Raw genomic sequence first — 27984 nt, 5'->3', positions numbered from 1 at the left:
CCGTATTTCCCCTGGTTCCCCTGAATCTTCTGGTCAGCCCTGTTTTCGTGTGGCTGCATTTGGTCTCCTCCGCGGCAAAACCAAAGCGTCACGCCCCCCACGAGTAATTGCCAGGACGATCTGCCCTTTCATCGCGTGCCTCTTCTCCTCTTCTTCTTCCCCCTTTTCTCCCCCACTAGCTTCCGCTCCTATTTTGAGACCTACTTGACAGATGTGTCACTGAATTGCATCCTCGCACTCCTCCCTCCCATGTTGACGACTTCCCCGGCAACATGACCGTCCAGGCGAGGAGATCTTCCGCCGCCTACAACAAACCATCACCCTATTCCTCACGAACACACGATGCTGATGTCGAGAAACAACCAATTGGCCGTCATCCATACCGCCATCACCGTCGCAGCGATGACTCCGAAAGTGAATCCGAATCCGACGATAGCGACGGCCCAGAACACTCCTCCACCTCCTACCCACCTGTCATGAATGGCGCGGGCCTACGTCGTGCCCAGGCCGGCATGGGTTTCCGTGTACCCCAGCGGATTATGCGATGGCTCTGCTTCGCCCTCTTCGTCTCCCTCCTCCTGTTCGTCCTCACACTCTTTCGTTTCACCATCTCTGAGACCGTGTCGGAGGTGGTGGTCGAACTCCCTAAAGCCAACACCAATAAACCTCCTCAATGGGAGAGCTTCCCGATGCTGAGTCGCTACGAGGGCGGTTTATCGAAATTGGTTTCGCGTAAGGATAATGTTCCCGAATACCCTGGCGATGGCCCAGAAGGCATGCCACTCCCGCGAGACGACACTGCGCCTGCGGACAGCGAAGAGAACAAATTGAGCGCCAGGGACCTGAAGCCGACCATGTCGAGTTCGGTCTTCAACCCATACCCCGACTACGCGTCTGCCGACTACGTCAGCAAATATGGCGAGAAGCGCGAGTGCTTCTTGGACAAGGACGGCAAGACTCGTGTACCGCTCATCCAGTCCTACCCCGGAGTACCAGAAGGGTTCCCGGACCCAGTTATGGGTTCGAACACAATGCTCGGGATTCAGGATGATATGTGCTTTGATCGATTTGGTCGCCTTGGCCCCTACGGGTTGGGATATGGGGTCAAGAAAGGCGGCATTGGCGCTGGTCTGGAAGGTCACCGCGATGGCGCCGAGCGCATTTGGGAGGATTCCCCTCCAATTGACTATCGCGGTATGGACTGGGCTGGCGCGCAGCAAAGGTGCCACGCTGCGAACCGTCATCGCTTCAATGAGCTACCGGAGCCACGCCTGAACAGGTTCGTCTCGATGCCCGTGGGCGTCCCCAGTGTCAACATCCCCTCCATCGAGGATAGCTCGGCGACGAAGCCTAGGGTTGGCTCGGATCGACTTCCGAGGACTGCTGTCATTATTCGAACCTGGCATGACTTCCGGTACACCCCCGAGGACATCATGTATATGCGATCTGTGATCTCGGAGCTGTCGCTTGTTTCCGGTGGCGAGTACACGATCCATTTCCTCATCCACGTCAAGGACGCCAACCTTCAAATTTGGGCGGATGACGAGACATACCAGCGTGTGCTGGATGATGCATTGCCCGAGGAATTCCGTGGTATGGGGACACTTTGGTCAGAACAGCAAATGTCTCTGGTGTACCCCGGCCTGGAGGAAACCTTGACTCGCGGCTTACCCATCCACGGTGTATACCGCAGTACCTATATGCCTATGCAATACTTTGCTTACCAACATCCCGAATACGACTATTTCTGGAATTGGGAGATGGATGCCCGCTATACTGGTCACTGGTACCATCTCTTTGACAAGGTCGCCAGCTGGGCTAAACAACAGCCTCGCAAGGGTCTCTGGGACCGAAATGCCCGCTTTTACGTTCCCTCTGTTCACGGTTCATGGGATGACTTCCGCCACACAGTTCGCGTCCAGACGGAGAGCGGTACCAACAGTCCTAACAACCTTTGGAGTGCTAGGAAGCCCGGTGCCGATGGAGAGAACCCCGGCAGTATTATGCACCATCAACAAGGCGACAAATCCGTCTGGGGCCCTGAGCGACCGGACGAGCGCGATATTTTCGAGGTGGAGGGTGAAGGAATCCCACCCACCACGATGGAGAAGGACCAATATACCTGGGGCGTTGGCGAAGACGCCGACCTTATTGTTTTCAACCCACTGTACGATCCCGAAGGCACTACTTGGCTACTTCGTGACGATGTTACGGGCTACAACAAGGAGAATGGCATGCCCCCGCGCCGTACTGCAATCATCACCGCTTCTCGCATTTCACGCAAGCTCCTCACCACCATGCATCGCGAGTGCAGTCTCAAGCGCCACAGCATGTTTTCAGAGATGTGGCCCGCAACAACGGCTCTCCACCACGGCTTCAAGGCCGTCTTTGTCCCGCACGCAGTTTACATCGACCGCCGATGGCCCACACGCTACTTGGAGTCGGTCTTCAATGCCGGTCGCAACGGTGCCTCTGGCGGAGCCCGCACGTCTATCTTTGGTGACCGCGAGCACAACTTCAAGGGTACAACTTGGTTCTACTCTGCCGGTTTTTCGCCGAATATCTGGCGCCGCTGGCTTGGACTGCGCGTCGACAACGACGGCGGCGAGCAACAAGAACTGGCCGGCGAGGGCCGCATGTGTCTCCCACCTATGCTCCTACATCCAGTTAAGGGTGTGTCGATGGTTATTGACGACGGAGAACATGCCGAGGATATGTGAGGGGAGGAAGCTTGATGTTTCCTCCCCTTTTCTTTACTTCCACGACCCGTGGCTTTCTCCATCATGTCTAGATACCCACCACATAAATGACCCTTAATTTACGGCCCCCTCCCCCTCTGTCCCCATATCATGCATTTGTTTTTGTTTTTGTCAAATTTTGGGTAGCTGGTGGTCAGCTGTGATCAGCTGGCATGATTGCATAACTTATTCTTCCTGTATAATGTTTTTTTCATCCATTACCTCCCTGTCCGCAATATACGCGCCCACCCCCCCAATCCTTTGTTCTATGATATGTTTTCTTTTCCAGCATGGTGATGGTCATTGTACGAACACAGAATGGCGTTCACTCTGTCTGGTTAAATCGGTTTGTGGGTGTGGGTGTCCCAGACATGTGTCTCGTGATGCATTTCTCTTCATGTCTCGATGACCCCTAAGATTGCAGTCTAGTACCTTAGATATTTCTAGATTGCGATATTTGAATATTGTCTTTGTATACTCTTTAGATTAGGCATGAATAGATAGCCTGCAATTGGAATAGAATTACTTTGGATGATTTTTGGAAGTCCATCCCTTCCAAGAGTAGTGAGTAGCAATGTTGGTATATCATGATATTACTGGTAAATAGGAGTGTATCTAGTGAGCCAAACCCCCACTATACAGATGCAAATGCCGCTGGATTAAAGAGCAAAAGAAAGGAAAAAAGAAAAAGAGAACCATAACCCTCATCAGAAGTCCTCAAACCCACCTCAACGAAACACCCCCATCAACTTGGGCACAATCACTCCACTAAAGAACCCGTCAAACAAAACTCACTTCCCCAAAGCAACAGGCAACCAAAAAGGCGACTCACGCTGTCCCTGTCCCTTTCCCTTTCCCTGTCCCCAAGCCCCCAAATCACCAGAAAGACCCCCCCACCAAAGACCGCCGCCGCCCACCATCAACCGGCGTCTTAGCCACGAAACTCGCCGGCGCAAAACAAATACTACACTCATAAATATCATTATCATCAATACCAAACGATAGACAAGTCCTGCAAACCCGATGCCCGCACTTCGTCAACAAAACGTCCACACAGTCGCCGCCCATAACGCAAGTGTGACAGAAATGAGTCGGGAAAATGATACGTGGATTTTGCATGCGTCGTTCGATTTCCGAGGCGAGTTCTTTGCCCTTTTCGACGCGCGCGCGGAGGAGGTGGACTTTTTGCTTTAGTGTTTGGAGGGCGGTTTTGTTGTAGGGGTTGTATTTTGAATTGGTGGTGGCAAGTTCAAGTGCTGGGTCTGTGCCTGCGTCGGTGTCGGTGTTGGTCGGGATGAGTGGTTTGTGTAGTGCGGGAACTGGCTCGAGGAAGATTATAGGGCGGAAATGCTCGGCCATGGGCTTGTCTTCCATTGATTTGTGCTCTAGGAGCCAGCGACGTCGGATTTGACGGTTCAGTAGTACTGTGAAGTAGACGGAGAGGGCTTGCCAGGCGCGCCATTCGGATATCGGGTCGAGCGTGAGTGGTTCGGGTTCCCGTAGTTGAGATGGACTGCGCCTTTCCATGTTGCAGACGTTCATATAGATGAGTCGTGGTTGGGTTGTGTAACTGAATGAGATGGCGAGGGCTATTTTGTTGAATGCGGTGAATGTTCGTTGATACTTCCCACCTTCCAGCCCAAAGTTGCGATCTTGATTCTGATATTGTGATATTTTTGATGAAAAATGCCCAGCAGGGATCACAATGCCTTATGGTCTCTTTATATGAATACAAAAGGAAATCATGCAGGAAAATATCGGCGAGGCCGACGCCGTGCCGTAAAACCGATGGACCCCTACCTTGCTCTGAGGCTCGCATCGTGCCGGCGGATCCATACCACCGTGGTTCTACCCCAGACTAGAACTGGCCAGGCTCTTGTAGTCCAGTGGCGTCAATTGACCAGCTCACAAATAGAAGGGAATAAAAAGGTACAAAATGCAACGTTAATCCGAGTGGACGGATCAAGACCCTTTTTTTTCCCGTGATGTACGGGTTTGAACCCTGGTTCCGTGAAGTGTATCGGTGTGCCGTTGCCACTCGGCCGGAACCAAAGGCGATCACGAAGGATCTGTCAGCATCCTATCTGGCCAGAGGAAAAGTTTTCCATCTTCAGACGGATGAATTAAATCCATGGATTTGTTTTAGGGCAGTAAGGTGCGAGGCTAATCCACCGGCGTTGTACAGTCCGAGGGCCGCGGCTCAATGATTCGCTGGTCAGTTATGATCTGATTGACTAGGTCGACTATTTTAGCGCCTCGGCTATCGGTAGCCTTGCAGGTTGATCCAGCTGTCAAAATGAGCCTTAAATTGTTTTCTTCAGTATTTGACCTTCCCAATGGAGCTTGGTACAGGCCGTTGAAATCCGGAACCGAGGCTCTGCGCTAGCCTACTCAAGAGCGTTGTCTCTAGTTCTTCAATTTTGCACATAGAACATGCAGCCTCTAACACCGCACAATGCATAGTCGTGTTCAAATGTCGCTAGGTGTGGGTGTCTAGCCAAGTAGTTCAAAGGATGCCAGACGATCTAGACTCTGGTGTAGATAATCGAGGCCATCGGCCCATCTGATACCACATGATCTTCCGTACGAGAAATCTCCCACCTCGAGATAGAAACGCCATCAAACCAGAATTTGTAGTAAAACGTGTTGTCTTGGAGAGCATAATCAGGCCGATGGTCGACTGCGATATCTACTGTCGGATTCGGCCCAACATTGCCACTTTTTCCATGTTGCGCAGAGTGCAGCTTCAAATGATTTGTGGTTGGAATTTCCGAACCACATTCGTCCATGGGGTATATCTGGATGGGGAAACCGGTGCCGCCTGCCTCGGACAATCGCCAGATGGATTGCTTTGTGTTGTATGTAATATCGGCAGACTCCGAAAGTAGCTCCTCACATACATACTCCCTATCATATGCAGGATCTGTGGGGTACCGTGGATGAAATGCAACAGTTCCAGCAATTTCGCCGATATATCCCCTCTTGGTATATTTCCATTCTCCATGAAGGGCTCTGAATATGGCCGTCGCTATGCATGTCTGGGAATCAAGAGTATTGATATCCCCAGTGCCACAAAGGCCGAGCAAGGACAAAGAATCCAGAGTTAACTTCGCATCGCTGTTCCCTATGCCCTGTTTCTGACCATCAGTGGAAGATAGATCATTGTAGATATACCGAGCAGGTATCACAGGACCGGGCCCCTCTACATCTTGTAAACGAGTGCGTTCAATTTCCAGGTCCTTGGCAAATGTTTCCATAAGCCCTACATAGTCGCCCATCGGAAATTGACCTCGCCAAGTCTGTGTGGCTGGCTGTCTCAGAAGTCGAATATTTCGCATCTGCGACTCGGTCGTAGCGAGCTCATGGGGTTCTTGGGCCCATGTCTTGCCGAGGAATCGTGCTTGCATCTCCATAGCACCCCAGTAGGGACCACGATAGTATCCGACGAAGCCGAGATCAGGGATCTCTGATCGGAGACTGCCACCCTGATCTCAGGACCAGGGGGGAGGAATGAGTCATCGGTTGTATACTCCAGGGTCGACAAGACATCTTCAGGTAGGAAAGATATTGATTCAAATGGGGTGAATCCGGTTGCCATCACTATGGAAGCAATGTTCTCCAATGTTATCGATTCGCCATCTGCGGTCTCAATCTGGACGGCTGCTAGCTTTTTGGCAGGATCTGGGTGGATGGTCACAGCTCGGCCCATCTTCGGTACGATCGTTCCTGACCGAACGAATCCAGCATAGTCGTTACCTATAGCTACCCACGGCGGACTCAAACTCGAAGCTTCTGGTCCCTCCTGATGCACGTGTCCGAATTTCTCGTATTCTGCGCCAAGTAATGATCGGAAGTATTCATTTGTTTTCGCTGCCTTTTCTTTCGGAATGGGTCCAAGATAGTACTCTATTGGACCGGCGGGTCGGCGATCCAAATCGTACATTGTCAAGTCGAGTGGGAGAAATGAAACAGTGGAAGAAGGGAGGGTATGTGGGAGATAAGTTGGTAATGTCCAAAATGGTCGTGACGATACATGATAGATTGAATGTCCTGCTGACGTATTTGCTCCCCGATTCGCATCATGAAATCTTGAATTAGAACGATGCAGCGCAAATGTCGATGCGGATTCCACGCCAGACATACTTCCTCCGAGGACGAGAATATTTCCGAGAGAGAGGTCTTCATCATTTGCGGCATCGTGACCTTTGGCGAGAGCTGAGCTGTGCACAACCCGGCCATTGAATTGCGCTAGCCCTGGTATGTCTGGTATATACTGGCGAGCAAAATATCCAGATGCGACTACCAGGTAATCAAAATCCTCCGATTTCTCTGAGTTTATTGCTTGTGTTTGCTCATGTTGAACTGATTGGGCACTAGACGATTATACCATGTCAACATTTGCTCTAGAAAGTCATGATCAGATAAACATCAATTAGAGACATACCTTTTCTGGTCCCAGAACACTCTCCATTTCGTAGACGAACCAGGTTGGACCAATCGCTTAGTCTGCCTCACATAGCTCCCTAACCTAAAAGCATCCTTGGGAATATAGCGCTGGGCATAGGATGCCAAGTACTGGCCAACTTGGCTGGCTTGCGGAAATATTGGAATGTCATCATCTTCAATCACGGACTCCCAAGCGAGATCAGAAAATGCCACTGTGAAACGGCTGAGATTCGTGCGCATCCGGGGATCCAAAGTCACCGGGTCACTAGCATCTCGAGCTTTAGTGGGGGCAGCACCGGTGTTCCAGAGACCACCGACTTCAAATCGACTATCAAATACAACTGGAGCGAATTTCCCTGGGAAATTATGCAACAGTGTTTTTGCGGTGACCAGGCCGGATGGGCCGGCTCCTACGAGAGTAAATTGAATCAGTAGGTTGGTCGGGGGCTAGAGTGGCCGATGACCGATGGACGACTAACCGATGATAGCCACTTTTTTGGGTCGCATGGCTATTCTCTGAAGTAGAGGGATCAAAGTGACAAGAGCCTAGGATAGGAGTGTACCAACTTGAATCCAGACCAGTCAGCCTTGGAAGTACCCGTCATGACTAGCAGTTGTGGTAACTTGGAAACCCTAAAAATCCCCCGCGGCGGGGGCATCCTGCGACTTGGCACTGGCACATCCCCCCCCCTTCTCTCCCGCCCCTCTCTCAGCATAAATAATTATGACTATTTCAAAGTTCGCTGGGTATATCGGGCAAAATACACTGATATTAAATTTCTTATATTATGCTAAAGGTATTTGTATTAATATGTAAGTCATGACTTCTCAAGTTGAGCGGCCATTCCTTCTCGTGTCCGACAGAGCCGCAACGGGCGATGGGCCCACCGAGAAATGGCCGATGGGACTTTTAGTTCACGATCCGATCACTTGACGAGCATTGCAACATCAAGTGTGTTAGATATTCCGTACACCCTTTATCAATCTATGCTGCCTCATACCAAAGTACGAGCTGCGCCAAACCCCCCTCGCCCCCGCGCTGAGGTAGCGTAGATCGTCCAGAACTATATCTGCCGGCATATTATGGATAACGCCTTGCGACCAAAAGCCCCCCACGCGACAAGAGGGTGGTAAGAGAGGTAGTTTGATCCGATTTATCCGGTGAGTATCAAACACGAGACCAGAGATAGTACTTGGGAGCCGCTGTTGCCGTCGAGCCGACAGCATACGCCAAACTGGGGGGCGTGCATGAGTAACCACAGTCCACCTTGCGCCATGACGTTCCCGCCAATGCGATAGGATACGAGGATGTAGTCGGCATCGGGGGCCAAAAGGCCGACAGAGACTGATGGGAATCAGTCATGCGATAAGAGAGTGCAACCGCCCGGATTGACTTCGAGTGGTTACGCCCGATCGGCGCGTCGTGCGGGGTCAGCGACTCAAGGAAAAGTCGAGAAGAAGGCTAGTCGAACTCAAGCACGACCGTGCGGTGGTGGAGGTGGGGACGCTTGTAACCCATGGTAGGCCATGGTTGGTACTTCTCGAGTTCAGGAAACGTGTTCGAGCCATTCAGCCACCTGAACGTCTGGGGTGCGCTGATTCGGCGTGCAGGCCTCGTTGACTTCCTGTTCCGTCACGAAGTTGTCGACGTTCCGGTGGGTCAATGGAATCTTATATTGATTCCTTCTGCGAAGTTCCTCCTTCTCTGCAAGTGCTCCTGGCGATATCTTGGAGAGAGTATCGCGTATGCGTCGAATGCCAGTATTGGGGAATGATCGAGGAACCTGTGGAGGGCCAAAGGGAGTATCGACCTTCCATGGCTCTTCAGAGGTGACGGAGCGGCTGGTTTTATTGGGTGATGAGCGACTGTGCGACATGGTGAAAAAAGATGAGGACGGGGACGAAGGATCCTTGTCTGTAGATTTTTTGGAGGCCGAAGAGAATGTGGCGATGGGGAGGAAGGCCATGATTTTAAGTATCTGCGTTGGATAGAGGGAACTGGCTCTCGGGCCTAACCGCGAAAATACCTCCGCGGGACTCCTGGAGCGTAACGGTCTGATTGGAGACTAGCATCCGACCCAAGGGGTTTAGGGTGTATTAGTCGCTGGATTTGCGAGAATGAGCGTCGCGGTGACAATATTTGGGTCCAAGGCTCACTGGCGAACAGGGTTCGGACAGGGTTTCGTGTGCCACCATGTGGTCGAACGAGCGTGGAACTCCCAAGGACTTTTTTCCTCTTGCTCTGACTGGCTTCTTTACGTCATCTCGGTAACGAGGTGCCGATCCAAGCCAGCAATCAGTGATTTTAGGAAGGTTGCCCGGTGGAGCCGGTGTGCGAATTATTGGCTTCGTGAATGCGCGCCAACCCCGGGGCAGTTAGACGGTACCTGGTAGACGTGGTGAGAGAGGTTAAGGGGTTGGATGATCTTCATTTTCTACGACCATTTAGTCTGCCGGTCAAGGAGAATATCGGTATCACAAGAGCGCTTACCTCTGTGGGAGGCCTTTCCCCGGATTGTACTCGTCACAATGCATCCGGAGAAGATCTACAGCAGAACTTCGAGAAGACTTCACATTAGTATCTTCCAAAAGAGTCGCGGATCCCAGTCTGCGCAACTGTCTACGGTTCTGGATCCTTGATCCTAGCACACCGCGTTCTAATAATATGGGATTTTTCCTTCCAGAAGAATCAATGAGAGTACATATCCTGGATATGAGCTATTTACCACTAGTTAGATCCCTGCAGAACCCCGGACCAGATCGTCACCCGTGTTGTTGCCACTTTGGCGGCAATCTGCCTTCATCTCCCAATTACTATTTCGGTCTGACAGGTATCCTTGGCTTGACTTGGCGCCTGACTCGTAACGCCGCGAGATCGTCATCTTGCCAATCATTGATGGAAATGGAAGTTGCCGAAAGGCGACCATCGGGCATTTTCGCATTGGATAATCACAAATGGCATGGATATAGCCGATTGGTGCCATATTAATTTCTATGGAAGCTCTTTCCAGTACAAAACTTGAAGCATGGGTTGCCACAAATATTTTTTTTCAGGCATAGACCTCGGGAGTACAAGTACCCACCACCGCTACGTGTTTGTCCCACCTGTGGAGTTACTAATAAGAGATGATCTTTATCTGAGGTTTCGATTAAATGCAGAATACTGTGATGCTCCGTTATTTTCAACCCAAGGCGCGATAGGACATTTGATGAATCATCGACAGCCTCCAGGGCTGTACCTAGTATGTATACCTAAAACTTGGGTGATCATCTCCAAGGTTGCTAAGCTCGTCCTCTGGGAGCTGGTATCGATCATCTCGCTTCCCCGTATCCCGTAATTTGTTCTCGCGCTTCACCCAGACAAAACAGATTATACAGGCTAGCCCGCAAATCCACGTCATTCCCAGACTGACACCGAACCCAGTTCTATAAGTAGGAGCCTCCGAATCGAAGAAGATATTACTTGCAACAAGCCCACCGATATTACCAATACCGACCTGCATGGCAGCGGCAATCGATTGCTTGTAGTGGCCTCCCATATTATTGCTGATCCAACCCAAAAGAATTGGCTGCGTAATATAGCCCCCACAAGTGACGGCATAAAGGGCAAAGTACCGTGCGCCCTTTGGGATCGACTCTTGGCAGAGCAACAACACCCATCCAATGGTAGCAACAACGCAGCCAACTATTGTGAAGGCGAATCGATGCTGAAGCTTGTCACTGGCAACAGCAACGCATAGCGAGATCACTGTTGCAACCACGTAGATTGGAATACTCATCACCTGGGCCCGTATCGCAGTCCAACCGAGTTGCTTCAGAATTGTCGGTGTGAAAAACGAAGTCGCGTAGCCACCATTCACAACGCCAAAATACATCATCGGCCTTAAAAGATGCTGGTCAGCGACTACTAGTAGAACAGATGATGTAGTTTCCTTGGTAATACACACCCAAGCCAGATTTTGATATCGCTAAGGATGCGTTTCCAGGTTGGTCCATCCAACCGATCCATTCGTGCCTCACCATAGTCAGATTTTAGACGGGATAGAAGCAGCTCTCGCTCCTCTTCGTTCAAAAAGGTTGCGGTCTCGGGCCAATCGACTATCAGAAACTTCGACGTAGCAGCTGCGACAATCGTAGCAAGGCCTTCAATGATGAAGATCCACCGCCATCCATTGTATCCCGCGATTCCCGCCATATTAGCAATCGCATATGCGAGAAACTGTTCATCTACTAGTTAGCTTTTTTTTAAAAAAATTTCAAGATGAATCATGAGAGTTGCGTCATACCCCACTGACTGCACCGGCCATGATGCTTGCACTGAAGAACAAATTCATACGCCACTGTAGTTCGTATCGCTTGTAGTACATTGCAATCAAGTACACACACCCTACCAATGTCAGTAGAGGCCCTAGTGTCATATCAAGAACAAGAGCAAACCTGGCATGAATCCAGCCTCAAAAACCCCCAGCAAAAAGCGGCAAGCGACCAATCCACCAAAGCTTTTGGTGACACCTTGACAAACCGTGACAATTCCTGATACCAAGGCGAACGAGGTTAGTGGCATTTTTGTCTTTGGTACTTTTTTTAAACTCACCCCACGCGAACATCAATCCACTGATCCACCACGATGGGGAAACCTTCTTCAAGATAAGATTGCACGGAACCTCGAAAAGGATATAAGGGATAAAAAATATGAACAGCGCGATGTTATAGTCATGCCCTTTCATGTTCAAATCTCCCTCGAGCCCCTGCAGTCGAGCATTGCCGATGTTTATCCGGTCGAGAAACGCGAGAAGGAAGAGGAAGGTCAAGATTGGAATGACATGGATATCGAGCTTCCGTAGTAATCGCTTCTCGGCCTCGCGGTCAATCGCCGGTGTTGGCTGCTCTGACTTCATCTCTTCGACTTGCTCATTCTCAAGGGCTTTTTCGGTGGGCTCCATATTGACGAATTGCCGCTAGGAGAACAACGCAAACATCAGTCGCCGGAACAGAGCTTATTATGAGCTTCGCGACAGTTGTGAGACGATCCTGAGAATGTGGTTCTCGGAGGAGAGAGGGGGGGGAGGGGGCACCTGGTCGGAAAGAAAGTGTTGTGAGTTTGTCTAAATCAGAAAGCATAAGATGGGCATCTTCAGTTTAAATACAACCCTGCGAGAGAACAGAAAGTCGTCTGAAACTTTGAGAGTTTGCAAGTGCTGGCGATCATCTCCCCCGCACAAGATTCATACCCTTGTTCCGCTGTCAGTGTGCCTAAATGCACTCTGTTTCCGCTTCCAAGGTGCCAAGGACGCTTTGAACTGGATGACTGCAGAGTGAGATTGGTTTCCTCAATGATAAAGGTAATATGTGGCGGTCGGAAGGAAAGCTAGAGTGGAATAAAATTTCCCAATTACAGGTCCGAATGCTGATCAGTTAGAGACTGGACGCCTAACAGATAGAGGTAAACTAGAATAGAGTAGTTAGTGGAAACCCAATGAATGAGCTCGTATATGTGGCAGCTCATGCGGAAGTCGTTCCGTTTTCATAAGAAAGTATCTTCTCAGCCGGAACAATCCGAAGCAGAGTCAATCATGCCCTATCGCTAAATGTTTCATCCCATTTTCGTTTGAGTCGTATCAGCAAAGTGCAATCCTGCATGACCTACCCCGCTTCCCCGGGTGATCTACGATGTCTCCGTGGGAATTCCGGGACTCAAAAAATAAGAATACCAGAGTGGATATTTGATCAGTAAGATCTTAATTGGGAAATTGGTGAATGGTTATGCTCCACCAAGGAACCTTAATACATATTGTTTCATGCCCAAATAACGCCTCTCTTCACTGCGGGCATCTAAGACCCCCACATTCTTTCGAAGAATCGGCTCCAGGGGGAAGACCTGTTGATCCTCGGTTACATCTTTATAAACCGTATCCCAACGATGCTGCAGTGGCTTTGGGGTTTCCCAGGCGTTTTCTGGGTCACGTAGCCAAAGTCGGAGCAAATGTCGCCTACTGCAGTCAGCAAATTTTCGATATCAAGGGTTTGAAGATCCATACTCTTTTCCAGGCGCATCTTTGAATCCATTGCGAGCATGGAAGATACTAAGATTGTTGGCGTATTGAATATCGCCCTTCTGGAAATTCAAGGATGCGCTGTGCTTCTCTGCTAGAAAGTGTAGCGCATCGAGTGCCTCTGCTTGGGCTTCTGTGATTGGAGGAATATCGGCTGATCGAGGCTGGGCCTTGAACCCTGTAAAGTAACGCCTGGCGTATTGAATAAGTACACGCTCGGGGGTGTCTGGCGTTGCTGGCTGGTGGTATAAAAGAGGCCGAAGAGTGTAGGGCTTGTTTGGATTGTTGAACCTAAGGAAGTAAATGAGCGTTGATTTTCAGAAGCGGATATAGATGAATGCTTCCTTACCCGTCGACTGGCCAATCTTGAGACAAAGTATGGAGTAGATCAGGCCTCTCTTTTGCCAGAATATTGTAAACATTCCAGCTACTGGAAAGATAGCTTTCACCACCCTCGGCCGCAGGACTCAAACAAAGAAGAGAGATGATGTCTCCTGCGTCAGTATGGAAAACTTGCTTATCGGCTGTATTCGAAGGTGCGCCAATTTTCTCCCTCTCAACGGTGTTGCTGATGTCTTTAATATGTGATATCACCGGGGAGGTTCCGTTTTGAAGGCGTGTGTCCTGTTGGCGACCACGTATGCTTCCGATATGGGATGAAACACCAGTGTAGATGATTATATTCTCTTCCCGAGAATAGCTGTCGATGCGCAGTCCCCGTAATACAAAGAATCCTCGGCCATTGTGGATTTCTTTAGAAAGATCTCGCAGGACCGGATGAAGGTTTGGTAAAGGGAACGTGGTCTGTTTGATATAACCGAACGGCTTGTTGAGAGCTACAGAATTAATTTTCATTTGGCCGTCAGTTTTTTTTGAAATACTACATACCTTTAAAGCTATGCAAGGCAGCGTCAATCTCATCAAGCTGACTATCATTCAACTGGTAAGCCCAGTCACTCCGCTTTTCAACATCCTTCCCCTCCCAAACAAGAGGAGAAACCAGCTCGGACGGAAATCCAGTCGGCACACTAGTTTGGAGATTTCCAGATTCAAGTCGAAGACGCCTTCGTTCCTGGTATTTTGCGAAGTCGGGGTGATACTCAATATCAGGCTGAGTAGGCCGAGTGATCGTTTCGACAGCGGACATGCTGACTGAGAGGAAGTGGCTATCAATAAATTGTTGCACAGACGGAGCAGCTAGACTTCCCGGGTTAAGACAGACTAGTAGCACTTAAATAAACATGTGCTAGTATTTCTTACGTAGTACAATCTGCGATCGAGTCCGATCGCGCCATGTCCTATTCCTCGGACCGTTAGTTAATCAAATATCAGCCATTCGCTACAATTTGCGACATAAGACCCACTGACGACGAGCCCTCAACTGTGTTGCATCGATCTGCATTGTTAAAAATGCACTACGTTACGCAAAGCCGTAACTGGGAAAGTGGGCGGGCAGCATTCCGCGTGGCATTTACACCAACAAGCGTGGTCCGAATCAATGGTAAAGCAACCTTAGATGATGGACATCAGCAAGCTCGAGCCTCGAAAATCGGAAGACCACAACCATCAGACAAGCCACTCGTATATTTACTACTAGTAGTATGCAGTATAAGGACAACTCATTAGATGTCAATAAATGTCTACTATTGAGGCCTGGATGCCGCAGGTAACTAATATCGCCTTCTCTAGTCTCTTGCCCCATCATTCATGGTTTTGAGTTTATTTTTATTTTTCCAAACACGCAAATTTCATCTTATTGCACACTGATCGTGTTTTGAAGTGCTGAATTGAGTGGGCCCGTTATTATTCCATATAAACATCCGATGGCGACAGATCACCGGACTGTTTGGGGGCGGTACGTGCCCATAGCAGAATCAGGACGATCACGACATTTGTGCTTCATAGTTGCCATCCCAAAATGGTACATTGTGTATCTGCCATTTAAGTCTTTTGGCCGGCTAAACAATGGTCAGAACACAATACCGCCATGTCGAAGAACCACCAAATTTCCCACGGTAAAATCTTTAACTTGGTCAAGCAAAGTTGCGGCTCTTTACTGACGAATCAGAGTCCACCGAGACGGACTTGTCTTCTAGCAGCGACGATGGCTCAAGCTCTAGCCTTCAGGTCAAGGAGGCGCATATCCTGCAAGAACGCAGGATTGGTCTTCTTGGAGCAATCTCGCTCATTGTGAACAAAATCATCGGCGCAGGGTATGTAACTCTATGTTCAGCAAAAGACTTGACAGCTACTCACCTAGAATAGAATCTTCTCGACTCCAACTTCTATTTTCAAACTTAGCGGTAGTCCGGGGCTATCCTTGGTTCTTTGGGTGATTGCCGGAATAATCTCAACATGCGGTGCCATGGTGCTCCTTGAGTTTGGTAGCGGTATTCCAAGATCGGGTGGTATGAAAGTCTATCTAGAACGATGCTTTTCACCCCGGCTTTTTGTGACTTGTGTATATCTCTTCTACTGTGCGATATTACGTGGGTCTCCTTCTCTCTTTTTTCTATCCTTTTGGTTATTAATCTGGTCACTTACTACAGAGACCTCGGCTAGTAACGCCATCACTGCTTCTTCTTATATTCTTAAAGCCGCCTCGGTTGCTTCTACTACGTGGAAACTCCGAGGACTGGCCATTTCTGCTGTCTCATTTGCCGTCGGTATTCATACTGTGGCACCGAGAGTTGGAAGAGGGTTGCAAGATATTCTTAGCATCGTGAAGCTATTCACACTCTTCTTCATCGTATGCACAGGATTCGCCGCCTTGGGGGGCCATCTCAGGGTGCCAAAACCAGACAACCTTTCTCTCTCTTCATCATTCCGAGGCACCTCAAGCAGCGGCTATAATATCGGTACCGCATTGCTAGATGCAATCTTTTCTTTTCAAGGATACGATAATCTGAATGCGGTAACTACACACACGCCGTTCTAAGCAACGCTCATAGGCTAACTTACACCTCCAGGTCTTGTCTGAAGTAAAGAATCCTCAGCGTACACTTCGTATAGCTCTTCCTACAGCCATGAGCTTGGTTACCGTGCTCTATGTGTTAGCAAACATTGCATACGTATGAGCCCTGATCCCAGTGGATAATGCGTACACACTAACATTTTTTTCAGTTTGCCGGGGTTTCGCGCGAGGACTTTCTAGGGTCCGATCTGACCATTGCTGCCACTCTTTTCAACAACGTCTTTGGTCATTCTGCAGCTTCCAAAGCACTACCTGCTCTAGTTGCTATCTCTGCCATCGGTCACCTGCTAGGCGTGGCCTTCACTGTTTGTATGTATCGACGATTTGTTGCAGCTTTGCTCCTTAAGTCAGTGGCTAATATGAAATTACAGCACGAGTTTTACAAGAGTTGGCCAAGGATGGTGTTACGCCCTTTCCCAATATTGTCATGCAAAATCGACCATTCAAGACCCCCATTAGTGCTCTCGCGATTCACCTGGGGGTAAGTATTGTTTTTATTTGTGCTCCTCCCGCAGGCGCTGCGTTCGACTTTGTCGTTGGTCTTGGAACGTATCCCACGGTCTTCCTCTTGACTTTTGTCACTATTGGATTGATCAAACTACGCCTTTCGAAGGATGAGGATTTTCAATCTCATTTTAGAGTTCCCTGGGTCATTTTGGGTTTCTATCTCGCCAGTAACATTGTAAGTTGCTCCCGTTTTCTCTGTGCAAGGTCGAGTTATGCTGACGAACTCATCCAGTTCCTTTTGGTGATGCCTTTTGTTCCTCCATCTAATGGTAAAGGCAACACAAGTCTTCCTTACTACCTTTCTCCTGTGGTGGCACTAGCTATTTTATCAGTTGGTGTCATATATTATACAATCCGCTTTGTACTATTGCCCTGGGCCTTTGGGTACGAGTTAGAACCGGTGGTGGTCGATTTGAGTGACGGGTCGCAAGTCTCCCGATACAAAATCAAGAAGACAACTTGAGGTATTTTAAGGCCCTGGACCTTTAAATATTCTCGACAACCTCAGGAGGTCGTTCTTTGTCGAATTACTCTTGTTGAATCACCTAATCTACCGAATCTGCCGAATCTACCGGGATAGCCGAATCTGCCGAACCTGCCGGAGTATACGATTGGCTCACATTGGCTGGCTTGGTCAGGTGTGATTTCGGGCGAGGATTTCGTGATTCCTCGAACTTGATTGGGTGGGCCGGATAGATGCGACCGATGCATCAAGTATTCTGCATTCAAAATGACACCTAAAAACCAATGACGGACCAATTCTCAAGTATCTTCTTGGTGTGTTCGAGCATATTTATCTCCTGTGTAGATCATTGTAATCCTAGCTCTACGTTCGACTAGTAGTTACTATGGACGAAACTGTCGTGCCTGATAGTTACCCCGCATTTTAGTATTTCTATACCAAAATCACTGCTGTAACTCATGGTTATCTCGGCTAAGGTGCGAGTCGTACAATTTATTGCGTGCTACATATACGCATCTCCTTCCAAGGCTCTACTTTATATAAATGGAAGAACTGGACCCGAGAATTCAGCTCAGATTTCAACAAGAGTGAAAATTCCGGTTGCTATTCATTGCTTTCACTATGGCTCCTGGAATTCAAGAAGCATCCCTTCCTTCTCGCCCTGCAACTAAGGATGGCTCAACTTACCCTGTGCCACTGAAACTTAGTGGTGTTTTGGATAAGTTTTCCTTTGAGGATACGACCCCGGCTATTGGCCGCGAATTTCACAATGTCAACATCGTCGATGACCTATTGAATGCCGAAAATGCGGACGAATTGATTCGGGACGTTGCAATCACAAGTAAACACCTCTAGCTCGCACCTCAGTTATATCCAACAAGTTTCCAAGCTGACCACTTTTTGATACAGTCTCTCAACGTGGAGTTGTCTTTTTCCGGGCTCAAAATAACCTCAATGATGATTTGCAGAAGAAGTTTGTCCATCGACTAGGCCAGCTTTCCGGCAAGCCAGAGGATTCAACACTTCACATTCACCCTGTTCTCAACAATACCAGTGAATTCGGGGTCAAAGACGCACAAGTCAGTACCATCAGCTCGGTCATCCGCAAGAGAATGTTCCGTCACCAGAACCAGCCCAACAAGCGCCGCTATGATTCAGCCCAATGGCACTCGGATATTCAATTTGAGGAAGCTCCAGCCGATTACACCTCGCTCCGACTTACCCAGCTTCCTAGCTCTGGCGGAGATACACTCTGGGCCTCGGGCTATGACCTCTACGATCGATTTTCGCCGGCTTACCAGAAGTTCTTCGAGGGGCTTACTGCAAATTATATTGGCGATGGATTTCTTAAAGCCGCGGAGGCAGATCCCAACATTATCGTTCATACCGACCCTCGTGGTAGCCCACTGAATACTGGTTCCCACTTAGCTGCTGTCCACCCTGTCGTGCGGACCAACCCAGTGACTGGTTGGAAGAGCATCTACGCCGTGGGCCCATTTCCTAAGCAGATTAATGAGCTCACTCAGGATGAGTCCGATGAGCTTCTGAAGAAATTCTATAACACTATTCTTGAAGGCCACGACATCCAGGTCAGGTTTAAGTGGAGAAATGAGAACGATATCGGTTAGTGATGAGGCACCTTCCTAATAACTTGCTGCTTTACTAACTCGATTTCAGCCATCTGGGATAATCGATCTGCATTCCATACCGCTACATTCGATTACGAAGGTCTCGGCGAGCGATATGGCCACCGAGCCGTTGGTATTGGCGAGAAACCTTTCCTTGATCCTAACAGCACCTCAAAGGCTGAGGCTCTAGCTGCCAGTGCTAAATAATTTCTAAACTTCATACTTTCTACGAATTATTACTGTATATACCAAAATGAATACTCGTATATCTGGAAAAAAAAGAATCCATTCTCGGAGCACGCTTAACGCACTGTATTAAAAGCTAGCAATCTCCGCTGGGCCTCATAAGAAAAAGAAACCACCTGGGAATTTTCATCGACACCTGCGCAAGAAAACCTTGCTCATAATTAAAATAAAATTAATCGCCATCAGCGATGTTCAACCTTCTCAACCGTGACTGTCGCGGGCTTCTCGCTGGTCTCTGTTCCTGCGGCTTGAATACCCTTTTGGTGAGCAAGAACCTCCTCGCCCTGGACAACGTGGTTGGCACCGCCAAACAGAGCATCAATCTCCTCGAGAGGGACCTGCTTAGTCTCTGGAATAAAGAAGTATACGAAGACAGCCAGCAGGAAGTTGATTCCGGCAAACATGTAGAATGCGTAGAAGCCGCAGTTGTCCAGGAAGATAGGGAAGAACTGTTGGAAGATGGTGTTTGCGACGTTTTGAGTCTGCGAAGCCATACCGACAGCCTGGGCGCGAACATTCATGGAAAAGATTTCCGATGTCCAAATCCAAACAGTGGCACCCCATGATGGCTTGTCTATGAAGTTGTTAGTAAGGTTTATTCATGCAGAGACCAATCAGTGATGGAACGGCGATGACTCACAAAAGAAGATAAATAAGAATAAAAGGAAGACAATCGATATTCCAACCGGTTCAGACTTCGCTCCACCGGCCAAAACAGGCGTTTGAGTTTCAACACTGGCAACAATGATCATACAGATACCCATACCGATACCACCGACGATGAGAAGGAACTTTCGTCCGAAGCGGTCGATGATCCACACGGCATTAAGGGTGAAGATAATACCGAATGTAGCGTTCAAGGCGTTGATGAGGGCAATTTGGCTGCTGCTAGTGAAAATCTTCTGGTAGATCTTGGTAGAGTACGAGTTGAGCGAGCCTTGACCAGTGATTTGTTGACCAGCGTTGATGATCAAAGCGAGGAGCATACGCTTGCGCAGAGACTTGTCCTTCCATAGAGCAGAGTAGTTTCCGGAAATAGCCTCCTTCTCATATTCGATAGCTTCACGGATCTGTAGAAGCTCGTCCTCGACCTCTTCCTCGGTATCACGAACTCTGCGGAGGGCGGCGCGGGCTTTCTCGATATTGTTTCCACGTTTGATGAACCTGAGTCTTGTCAGTTGTCTCTTTCTTACATCCGTGAATGACTCATCACAGTGCAACTTACCAACGGGGACTACCAGGAATAGTGGGCAGGAGGGCAAGGATTATAACCGGAACCAAGAGTTGGAACATGACAACCATCTTCCAGTCCCATTCACCCAACTTGGGAACATTCTTTGTGCAGGCGAAGTTGATCCAGAAGCAGATGAAGGAACCAACAGAATAGAACATTTGCCAAAAGGTCATGATCTTTCCACGGATCTCAGCAGGTGCAAGCTCGCCGATATAGATAGGGCCCGATGCTATGAAAAGCGAAATTAGCTAGTTGTTCATCCAACCCTGTCCGGCTCAGCGTGTGAAACGTACTCAAAGCGATACCCTGGCCAATACCAATGATGCATCGTCCGGCGATGAAGCATGCAAGGTTGCCACGAGGAGCAAATGTCTGCATAAAAGTAGAAATGATGACCAGAACACAGCCGACTCCCATTCCGACCTTACGACCAAAGTAATCGGCGATAGGGCCACCAAGGAAGAAACCTCCAAAGATAGCGCCGACGGTATAAGCAGTGTTGATAGAACCGATCACGGTGGAGTTGGGTTCACCGAACCAGGCCATCCAATTTTTAGATCCCTGGACGGAATTGAAGACGGAGGCATCGTATCCATACAACACCATGCATGCTGCCGCTACGCATGAGATGAACCTATAAATGGATTGTCAGCTTGAGACTTGCCGCGTCTATAGAGAATATTTCAAGTCTCACCAGTTATAGGCCCGCTTCCGGGTCATTGTGAAAGTCGCCATTTTTGATGGGAGAGGGTGGTGAAACAAGGTATGTCAAGTTCAGATCGATCGGTAGTGCCCGAGTGACTTCGCGCCACGCTGTATCTCACACTCAATACAGGCGTATATTATGCGTGTTCCAAGGTTCTTCGATGCACGCTTGCTGCAGCCCTAACAGGATATTGTAAAGGAACTACCCAGGGGTAAGGACAAGCGGAGGCACTTCCCCAGATATATAGTGGTCCGGTCAGACAACTCTGGGGCAAGAAAAAAAAAGCTACAGAACGCCCTAAGCAGAAACCATCACGGCACCAATCAAACGATCCTAGCATAAATGAACTCTAGGCCCACTAAGCACCGCGTGCAGCTTGATAACGCCAGGCTGACCCCACGGGGATCGCTGAGTGGTGGGGATTCCGGAGGCTTACCAGACATAGACAAGCGGCCATCCTGTTGAGCGAAGGTCATTGGCCTTGATGGGGCCAAAGACAATGGCCCGGACCTGGGGTAATGTTGATCTGGGGTTCGAGGATATTTTGTCCCCGCGGGCAGGCCTGGCGTCGACATTTCCACGAATCAGCACGGTGCCGGACCGGGGGCTGGGAGAAAGTCGACTCCACCAATCGCCAGAGACTCCATGCCCAAACAAACGGAAAGCAACAAGCTAAAATATGAGTAAAGTACGCTTTTTGAAAGGATTGCCGTCGAAGAACAAGTTGGGAGATGCGAAGCGAGGTCTTGTGATCAAGTGGCGACGAACGCTTCAACACAAACCCCCCAGCATGACCAAGAATGGATCAGTCGCGAGTGATGATGCCTTGATAGACATCTTGCTTATTCTCGATTATTTCGAGGCTTGAAAGTCTTATTACTTGCAAGCTTTGCTACATAGATTATGTAAGACGACAAAGAACCAGGCCCTAATGGCGAGCGAAATGTCTTATAGACATTTTATGCCATCCTTGATGAACCAATCCACCCCATTGGGGAGATGCAATATGTAACGTAACGCAGGGGTATCGCTATGGAAAGAAAAAGACTGTTGGACTCTCCTGCTTTCAAAAGACATCGCGCTTTCTGTCCATGTACTACGCTTGGTATCCATTAAGGTCTAGAAACGACCAGTCCGAGCAGGCTATAATGAGGTCAGTTTCAAGCCAAATAAATGGTCGAGTGGGAATAAGAAACATACATGATTCTGCTCTTCTCGAGCCACTTTGAGATTAGTATGAAAGTCGCGCCAGAGCTTTTCGATCTCATTGTTTTCTTTCATCGTCTTTATAACCTCAATGGCATTGCGCGTCTTATGCTTCTGCTTCATTTTGTTCCGGCGCAAGACTTCGTCATCATCCATATGTCCCATGCGCTGGAGATGATCGACAACCCACTCGTTGAGATGGTATCGCCAGTGGTATAAAGTATGTGCACTCTGAGCATTGGCTTTGCACGTTCTATGTGTATCATGGCGATTAATAAATGCCCAGATTTCAGATGTGCCAAATACTTACTTTCCGAGATAGAAGCTCCTACCGTCCTCGGGCAAAATATGACCATCTCTGTCTCGATCCATCCCCTTTTCCTCTTCGTCAGAGCTTTCATCGCCCCCAGATGTCGCAGATGTCTCGCTATCTTCACTCAGGGGTTCTAAAGTCTCCAAAGAGTACGGTTTCCCAGAGAATCTCAAATCGCTCGAAGCAGGATGTCCAGAACGCTTGCAAGCATCGCACGAATGTCCCATGTCGGTTGGATACGCAGCAATCTCGAGACCAGGCCGAGCAAGTAGTGCCCGTCGAAAGGCAACGTCCCACACAGAGGACATAAACTGAGAGCCGGTTCGCCCTTTCACTTCATCTTCAAGCTTATTGAAAGCCATCTCATACATTGGATCCGAACGAGGAAATGCAGGATCAATACTATTGTGGACCATCCAGCACACAACGTCTTCGAAGTATTCCTTCAATTTCTTGTAGGCGTGGCGAGTGAATTCAAAAGGAAGCTCCGTAGGAACTCCAAGTGCGGTCGCATCGTCGTCGAGCACGAAGTCATCATCATATTGATCCAGGTCTTCATCACCATTGAATTGTCGGTCACCGTCGTCATCAGATAATTCCGTGGCGGATGTTTCTCCTCGGGCAGTTGCATCTGAGTCGCTGTCTTCTTTTATCCCCGCGCGCTTGCGACGAAGAGCTTCTAGGTATTTTTGTCGCTGATCTTTCGCCGAGCCAGCAATATGGCCACGCGTTCGGGAATTTTTCACAACTGCAGACAGTCAATTAACCTATTGTATGAGACTTCGATATACACATTACATACCTGAGTCCTGGAGGTCTTTCGCATCCTCATCGATCTCTTCCTGGTCCTGGTCTTTGTTATGGTGAGCGCCGGGTGTTTGATGTGATTGTGTTTTCGAGCCGCGTTGTAGTCGTTTTACCGGCGATGAAACCAGTGGCTTGTCGGAATCGCTTGGTTCAGAATCGCGTTTCGGTCCACGTCGTAATCTCTTCACTGGCGATGAAACCAGCGGCTCATCAGAATCACTCAAAACAATCGGATTGTTATCAGCCTTGCGCTTCAAGCGACGGGCGCGGGGGGTTTCCATATCCATATCCATATCCATATCCTCAGGTTCGGCGATTGCGGGCAGTGTAGGTCGTTTTCTCTTATGCGAACTCAGGACGACTATATCGTCATCGGATGAATCTGACACTACCGGCTGTGGTTGCTCTTTGACACATCAGTTGTAGACCTTGCAAAACAAAAGACCAGAGTAATTCCACATACCCTTTCTCTCTGCTTTTTTTGGCGTCCTGATTTGCACTTCCAGATATTGTTGGAGAGGACGATGACGCTTTGACGGTTCAGCGCCACCGATGCGAGAGCCTTGCGATCGAACTTCCGCCATGCTAGGATGACCATATGAGAGTCTAGCCTGACGGTCGCTTGTCTCTTCATTGCCGCTGCCGTCACCTGCGGATGCAGCTGCAGTTTTTGGCGCGAAGGCAAGGCGCGCCTGCTTTTTCTTTGATCGGCGGGGCATGGGCATGACGGAGTTGGAGATGGTTGAGGTGGCAGAGGAGAGCGGGTTGGAGGATAGATCAAGTCAGGTCGAGTATTAGAGGTGGAGTGATTCTCAAAACAAAGGACAAGAGGACGTCATATGTCATGTTTGAAGTACAAACGCAATCTTTAGAATAAGTCAATCTTTTTGGTCGCGCGGGCGCGCTGGGACGCGAGAGCACGTGACTGGTATAGCCTCTTGGGAATCAGGTAGGAAAATAGTAGCAACTCTTAGAAACTGGCGAAATTCTCTAGTCTCTAGGGGATTCATGTATCTGTATGACAGGAGTTGGAAGCTGCTCAATCTGCGAACAATTTTACAGATATCGTGTCTAGTGAGTAATGGGTTCGAGTACACATCAAGAGGTTATCTCTGGAGGCAGAATACCCTCCAACTTATTCTTCCACTGTAATAAAACTAGTGATCCAAATTCATAATTTTGAACAGACACATATTGTAAGCACGAAGGTGATGCAAGAGAAGAAAAAAAGATGAAACAAGGAATATTGAGATGAAATAAGATAGATGTGATTGTACAAATACATGCATGCATGAGCTGCCGGAGCCAAAGTTTCTGGAAGAAGACATCAAGGAAGCAGAAAAAGATAAAAAACAAACAAGTGGTAGCGTTGCCGGAAACCAAATGACTCGATGGCATATCAGGTTGAGCTATTTAATTTCACTCATGTCTTCGTCATGTCGGCCGAGGCACGGTAAAGGAATCAATCGATCCAACTGATTGCCGTTCGGTATATTGCCAGGTCATTCACTGGATCTCGGCGTCCGTATACATCCCTATTTGTTTGGGATGTTGGGCGATCGATTCATTCGGTCTCCTCGCTACTCCTGTTTCCCGGGGCGATGATTAATTTACAAGGTGGGTTGGGCTTCCTGCTTCTCGGCCTCGGCGCCGGGTGTGAGCATCTGTTGTAAGAGGATCTGGTCAGTAACCCTTTCAATTGATTCGTTGTCAAGCGGTAGAGGCCCATGCGTGGTCCGATGGGTATTCCGGGGTTTTATCATACCTCGTTGGCACCCTTAATCATGCCCTGCTCACGCTCCATCTGGATGTACTGCTCCTCCTCGGCGTAAGCCAGAGCCCAGGGGACACCAATCAGGAAGGCGCTGGTGCTGATGATCCAGAGAGCCTTGCCGCTGAAGGAAAGGCTGGCCTGGGTGAAGGATGTGAGGGAAGAGACGGTGCTGGAGACGGTGCGGCGGGCAGAGGGAGGAATCATGTCCTTCAGAGCGGAAAGACGCTCGGCGAAGGTCTCCTCCTCGACCTCATCATCATCCTCGGCCTCGGAGATTTCTGAGTCTGCGGGTGGGAAATATTGTGTCAGATATCAATCCATTGATTCGAAAAACGATGCGTGTCATTTCTCCGGGGTAGGTGAAGTCGAGATGGCCACGATTATCGGCAGTGTCGGATTGGAGTCGGGCAACGCGCGTTTCGATATCGAATCGCGACAAAGAAAAATTCAATTGGCGCATGGTGCAGAGAGTGTGGGCGAGATGAAGGCAAACAGGAGGCGTCACAAACACTTACCGGTGTCACTGTAGTCCTCATCCTCATCATCGGAAACCAACAAAGCGTCGTGCTTGCTGGGGGTGGGCTTATCGGTGAAAGCCTCGTCTTCGACCTCGTGGAGCTTGACCATTTTGGCGGATGTGAAGGGGGGTTATAGGATGAGATGTGGATGAAAAGGGCGTTAAGAGGTGGGTGGATGATGGGACTTGGAGGACGGAGACGCAGCGCGAGTTCAGTTCGGGACCGACTTTTTTGCCGGGCAAAAGCGGCGAGGAGCTTGGACCCGCCCAACCCTACGTAGCCAACCCTGGGAGGCACCGATTACTCCGTACACTGTAAGTGTTTACTACGATTCATGAAAACTTAAGATAATTACAGAGTTGTGTTGTGTTCTGTATGCTGGACATCGTCTATTGTACACATTGCCTCTCCATGCAAATTCTGCTCCCCTCATTAATCAATCCTCCTACTATCACGCTAGGAGCATGTGAGCACATCCTCTATACGAAAGTGCCCAGCATTATCCTCTATGTGATAAAGTGAGATACTTTATTTACCTCCGACCAAGCTTCCATCGTGCGATGCGCTCCTGAATCTCCTCCCAGGGGAAAGACCGAAGTTTATATCCCTCCAGCTCGCCCTCCTGCAACACAACGGTAGGCTTGCCGGTACCCTGTCCGTTGTTCTGGACATTGCCGCCGAAGACATGACGAGCAACGCGGCGGAGGTCCTCAACAGTCAGAGCCTCGATCTGGTCGCACATCTCACGGACACCAACCTTGCGCCCGTGAACCTGCACCTGGCGTCCGAGGTCCTCAAGCTCGACCATACGGGACTCAAGGTTCATCAGCAGTGAAGAACGAAGTTGGTTCTTAGCACGGTTGACCTCCTGAGTCTGCAGGGCGGAGTATCCAGTATCCAAGCCGAGGGACTGCAGTTCGCGGCACATCACCTCAAGCATCTCGGTGGTCCGAGTTGGGCTGCAGGAAGCGGAAATACCAAAGATTCCGCTGTCGGTATAACTGTGGTTGAAAGCGATGCAGCTCTCGACCCACCCGTGCTGGTTCAGCACGTTAGTGTAAAGTCGGGAGTACATACCCTTTCCAGGACCACCAGCTGAGAAAGAGCCACCACCTCCAAGAAGGGTTTGGAGAGTAGCGAGAGCGTAAATATCCGGAGAGGAGATGGGAAGGGCCTCAAAGGCAAGGTGGATGTGGCTCAGGCGGGGGAGCATAGGGTTGGCCGGAGGCGGGATCGGGGGAAGTGCCACAAAGCCTCCAGTGTAGTGGGCTGGTCGTCGGAGATCCAGCGTCGAAGGCTCAATCAGGGAGGGGTCGAGGGGTGAGACAGCACCATCCTTCGAGGGGGAGCCCGAAAATTTCTTGAGGAAGGGAAGCTTGGATAAGAGCGAGGAGTGTGTGTTTTGTGATGCGGCAGGGCTGGACACTGTTGAAGAGGCAGTGAACTGAGGAACGGTCGGGATTTGACCCTCCTTGGCCGCAGCGTGGGAAGCCGACAGAGTGGTATCAATACCCGATCCAGACAGGACAGGCCCCTTGGTCATGCCCCTCGCCTTCATGTCACCGAAGTACTGCTCAGTGAGCTTGATGGCGTCCGCATGGGGGACACCGGCAAATGCAACCACCATTCGGTCCGGATTGAAAAAGACCTCTCTGTATCGCTCGACCGTCGCCTTATTGATCTCACCCAGTCTCTCCTCGGGGCACAGCAGAGGGTTGCCTAGAGTGTTATCCCGGTATGCCGTCATGTGGACGAGCTCCGGCAGGATGAGTTCGGGTTTAGCCCAGATCTCACCAATCTCATACTCTGCTGTCGCAAGTTGTTCAAGCACTTCCTGGTCTGTGATGAGGGGATCCCGGATGGTCTCTGCCAGCAGGCCAAGGGTGGTAGGGACCGCCGAATTGAAACTGGCAGACTGGTACATCAACGACTCTCGCGACGAAGCACATTGAATGTTACCGCCCAGTCCCTCGAGAACCTCCAGCATCTCATCTCCGGTGCGCTGCTTGGTTGATTTGAAGGCCAATCGGTCCATAATGTGACTAACACCGCGCAAGCTGGCATCTTCGTAGCGGGATCCAGCATCAACGTAAACTCCGACGCCTGAGAAGGGGCCCGGTAATGACTCGGTGGCGACGCGAATTCCGTTCGGGAGAGTGGTGATTTGATCGAGCTCTGCGGGATCCTAATTGTCCAGAAAATACCCAGTTAGCGGCAGGAAGAATGGAAGAGGGCGACCAGGGAAATGATACCTTAGCGGAATCATTCAGAGTAGCAAAGCTCCTCGACACCGAACGAGGAGCTCGGGTGACGGGCTTCGCGGACTCGATGGCCCGCAATGCAGAACGGCGCATGATGTGTTTATTCCGAT

General features: G+C 49.5%; 13 protein-coding genes across 13 annotated transcripts; 4 read left to right on the top strand and 9 right to left on the bottom strand.

Annotated features, from left to right (window-relative positions):
- Window positions 1-272: 272 nt before the first annotated feature.
- N7533_009529 (DUF3405 domain-containing protein) lies at window positions 273-2720 on the top strand (the record flags this gene model as incomplete). The annotated part of the gene is made up of 1 exon (XM_057106179.1): window positions 273-2720. One exon carries the CDS (start codon window positions 273-275, stop codon window positions 2718-2720), a length of 2448 nt encoding a protein of 815 aa, XP_056957628.1.
- An 894-nt stretch (window positions 2721-3614) lies between these two features.
- N7533_009528 (uncharacterized protein) lies at window positions 3615-4265 on the bottom strand (the record flags this gene model as incomplete). Its single annotated transcript, XM_057106178.1, has 1 exon — window positions 3615-4265. One exon carries the CDS (start codon window positions 4263-4265, stop codon window positions 3615-3617), a length of 651 nt encoding a protein of 216 aa, XP_056957627.1.
- Window positions 4266-5263: 998 nt separating this feature from the next.
- Window positions 5264-7691, bottom strand: N7533_009527 (uncharacterized protein; the record flags this gene model as incomplete). Its single annotated transcript, XM_057106177.1, has 4 exons — window positions 5264-6202; window positions 6223-7111; window positions 7183-7594; window positions 7664-7691. 4 exons carry the CDS (start codon window positions 7689-7691, stop codon window positions 5264-5266), a joined length of 2268 nt encoding a protein of 755 aa, XP_056957626.1.
- Window positions 7692-8731: 1040 nt separating this feature from the next.
- Window positions 8732-9061, bottom strand: N7533_009526 (uncharacterized protein; the record flags this gene model as incomplete). Its single annotated transcript, XM_057106176.1, has 1 exon — window positions 8732-9061. The coding sequence occupies one exon, from the start codon at window positions 9059-9061 to the stop codon at window positions 8732-8734; it is 330 nt and encodes a 109-aa protein (XP_056957625.1).
- Window positions 9062-10423: 1362 nt separating this feature from the next.
- Window positions 10424-12127, bottom strand: N7533_009525 (uncharacterized protein; the record flags this gene model as incomplete). Its single annotated transcript, XM_057106175.1, has 5 exons — window positions 10424-11066; window positions 11132-11403; window positions 11471-11571; window positions 11622-11717; window positions 11779-12127. 5 exons carry the CDS (start codon window positions 12125-12127, stop codon window positions 10424-10426), a joined length of 1461 nt encoding a protein of 486 aa, XP_056957624.1.
- Window positions 12128-12945: 818 nt separating this feature from the next.
- Window positions 12946-14384, bottom strand: N7533_009524 (TauD/TfdA family dioxygenase; the record flags this gene model as incomplete). The annotated part of the gene is made up of 4 exons (XM_057106174.1): window positions 12946-13174; window positions 13223-13528; window positions 13587-14073; window positions 14126-14384. The coding sequence occupies 4 exons, from the start codon at window positions 14382-14384 to the stop codon at window positions 12946-12948; spliced, it is 1281 nt and encodes a 426-aa protein (XP_056957623.1).
- An 840-nt stretch (window positions 14385-15224) lies between these two features.
- N7533_009523 (uncharacterized protein) lies at window positions 15225-17181 on the top strand (the record flags this gene model as incomplete). The annotated part of the gene is made up of 8 exons (XM_057106173.1): window positions 15225-15252; window positions 15306-15450; window positions 15503-15645; window positions 15787-16151; window positions 16207-16308; window positions 16361-16520; window positions 16583-16893; window positions 16951-17181. 8 exons carry the CDS (start codon window positions 15225-15227, stop codon window positions 17179-17181), a joined length of 1485 nt encoding a protein of 494 aa, XP_056957622.1.
- A 621-nt stretch (window positions 17182-17802) lies between these two features.
- Window positions 17803-19016, top strand: N7533_009522 (TauD/TfdA dioxygenase family protein; the record flags this gene model as incomplete). Its single annotated transcript, XM_057106172.1, has 3 exons — window positions 17803-18022; window positions 18091-18804; window positions 18859-19016. The coding sequence occupies 3 exons, from the start codon at window positions 17803-17805 to the stop codon at window positions 19014-19016; spliced, it is 1092 nt and encodes a 363-aa protein (XP_056957621.1).
- Window positions 19017-19237: 221 nt separating this feature from the next.
- N7533_009521 (putative MFS sugar transporter) lies at window positions 19238-21009 on the bottom strand (the record flags this gene model as incomplete). The annotated part of the gene is made up of 5 exons (XM_057106171.1): window positions 19238-19629; window positions 19696-20219; window positions 20281-20518; window positions 20583-20923; window positions 20984-21009. The coding sequence occupies 5 exons, from the start codon at window positions 21007-21009 to the stop codon at window positions 19238-19240; spliced, it is 1521 nt and encodes a 506-aa protein (XP_056957620.1).
- Window positions 21010-21674: 665 nt separating this feature from the next.
- Window positions 21675-21863, top strand: N7533_009520 (uncharacterized protein; the record flags this gene model as incomplete). The annotated part of the gene is made up of 1 exon (XM_057106170.1): window positions 21675-21863. One exon carries the CDS (start codon window positions 21675-21677, stop codon window positions 21861-21863), a length of 189 nt encoding a protein of 62 aa, XP_056957619.1.
- Window positions 21864-22114: 251 nt separating this feature from the next.
- N7533_009519 (uncharacterized protein) lies at window positions 22115-24046 on the bottom strand (the record flags this gene model as incomplete). Its single annotated transcript, XM_057106169.1, has 5 exons — window positions 22115-22138; window positions 22196-22454; window positions 22512-23262; window positions 23317-23727; window positions 23785-24046. 5 exons carry the CDS (start codon window positions 24044-24046, stop codon window positions 22115-22117), a joined length of 1707 nt encoding a protein of 568 aa, XP_056957618.1.
- An 885-nt stretch (window positions 24047-24931) lies between these two features.
- Window positions 24932-25722, bottom strand: N7533_009518 (mitochondrial import receptor subunit TOM22; the record flags this gene model as incomplete). Its single annotated transcript, XM_057106168.1, has 3 exons — window positions 24932-24985; window positions 25087-25379; window positions 25611-25722. The coding sequence occupies 3 exons, from the start codon at window positions 25720-25722 to the stop codon at window positions 24932-24934; spliced, it is 459 nt and encodes a 152-aa protein (XP_056957617.1).
- A 423-nt stretch (window positions 25723-26145) lies between these two features.
- N7533_009517 (mitochondrial-processing protease subunit alpha) lies at window positions 26146-27967 on the bottom strand (the record flags this gene model as incomplete). The annotated part of the gene is made up of 2 exons (XM_057106167.1): window positions 26146-27798; window positions 27866-27967. The coding sequence occupies 2 exons, from the start codon at window positions 27965-27967 to the stop codon at window positions 26146-26148; spliced, it is 1755 nt and encodes a 584-aa protein (XP_056957616.1).
- Between the last annotated feature and the right edge of the window lie 17 nt (window positions 27968-27984).

This window comes from Penicillium manginii, assembly GCF_028828005.1.
Source record: "Penicillium manginii strain IBT 31320 chromosome Unknown utg000006l:1.0-4164085.0:1.0-4166146.0, whole genome shotgun sequence".
Classification (NCBI taxonomy): Eukaryota; Fungi; Ascomycota; class Eurotiomycetes; order Eurotiales; family Aspergillaceae; genus Penicillium; species Penicillium manginii.
Note: the sequence above shows the minus strand (reverse complement) of the source record. Positions and strands in the feature narration are given on the sequence as shown.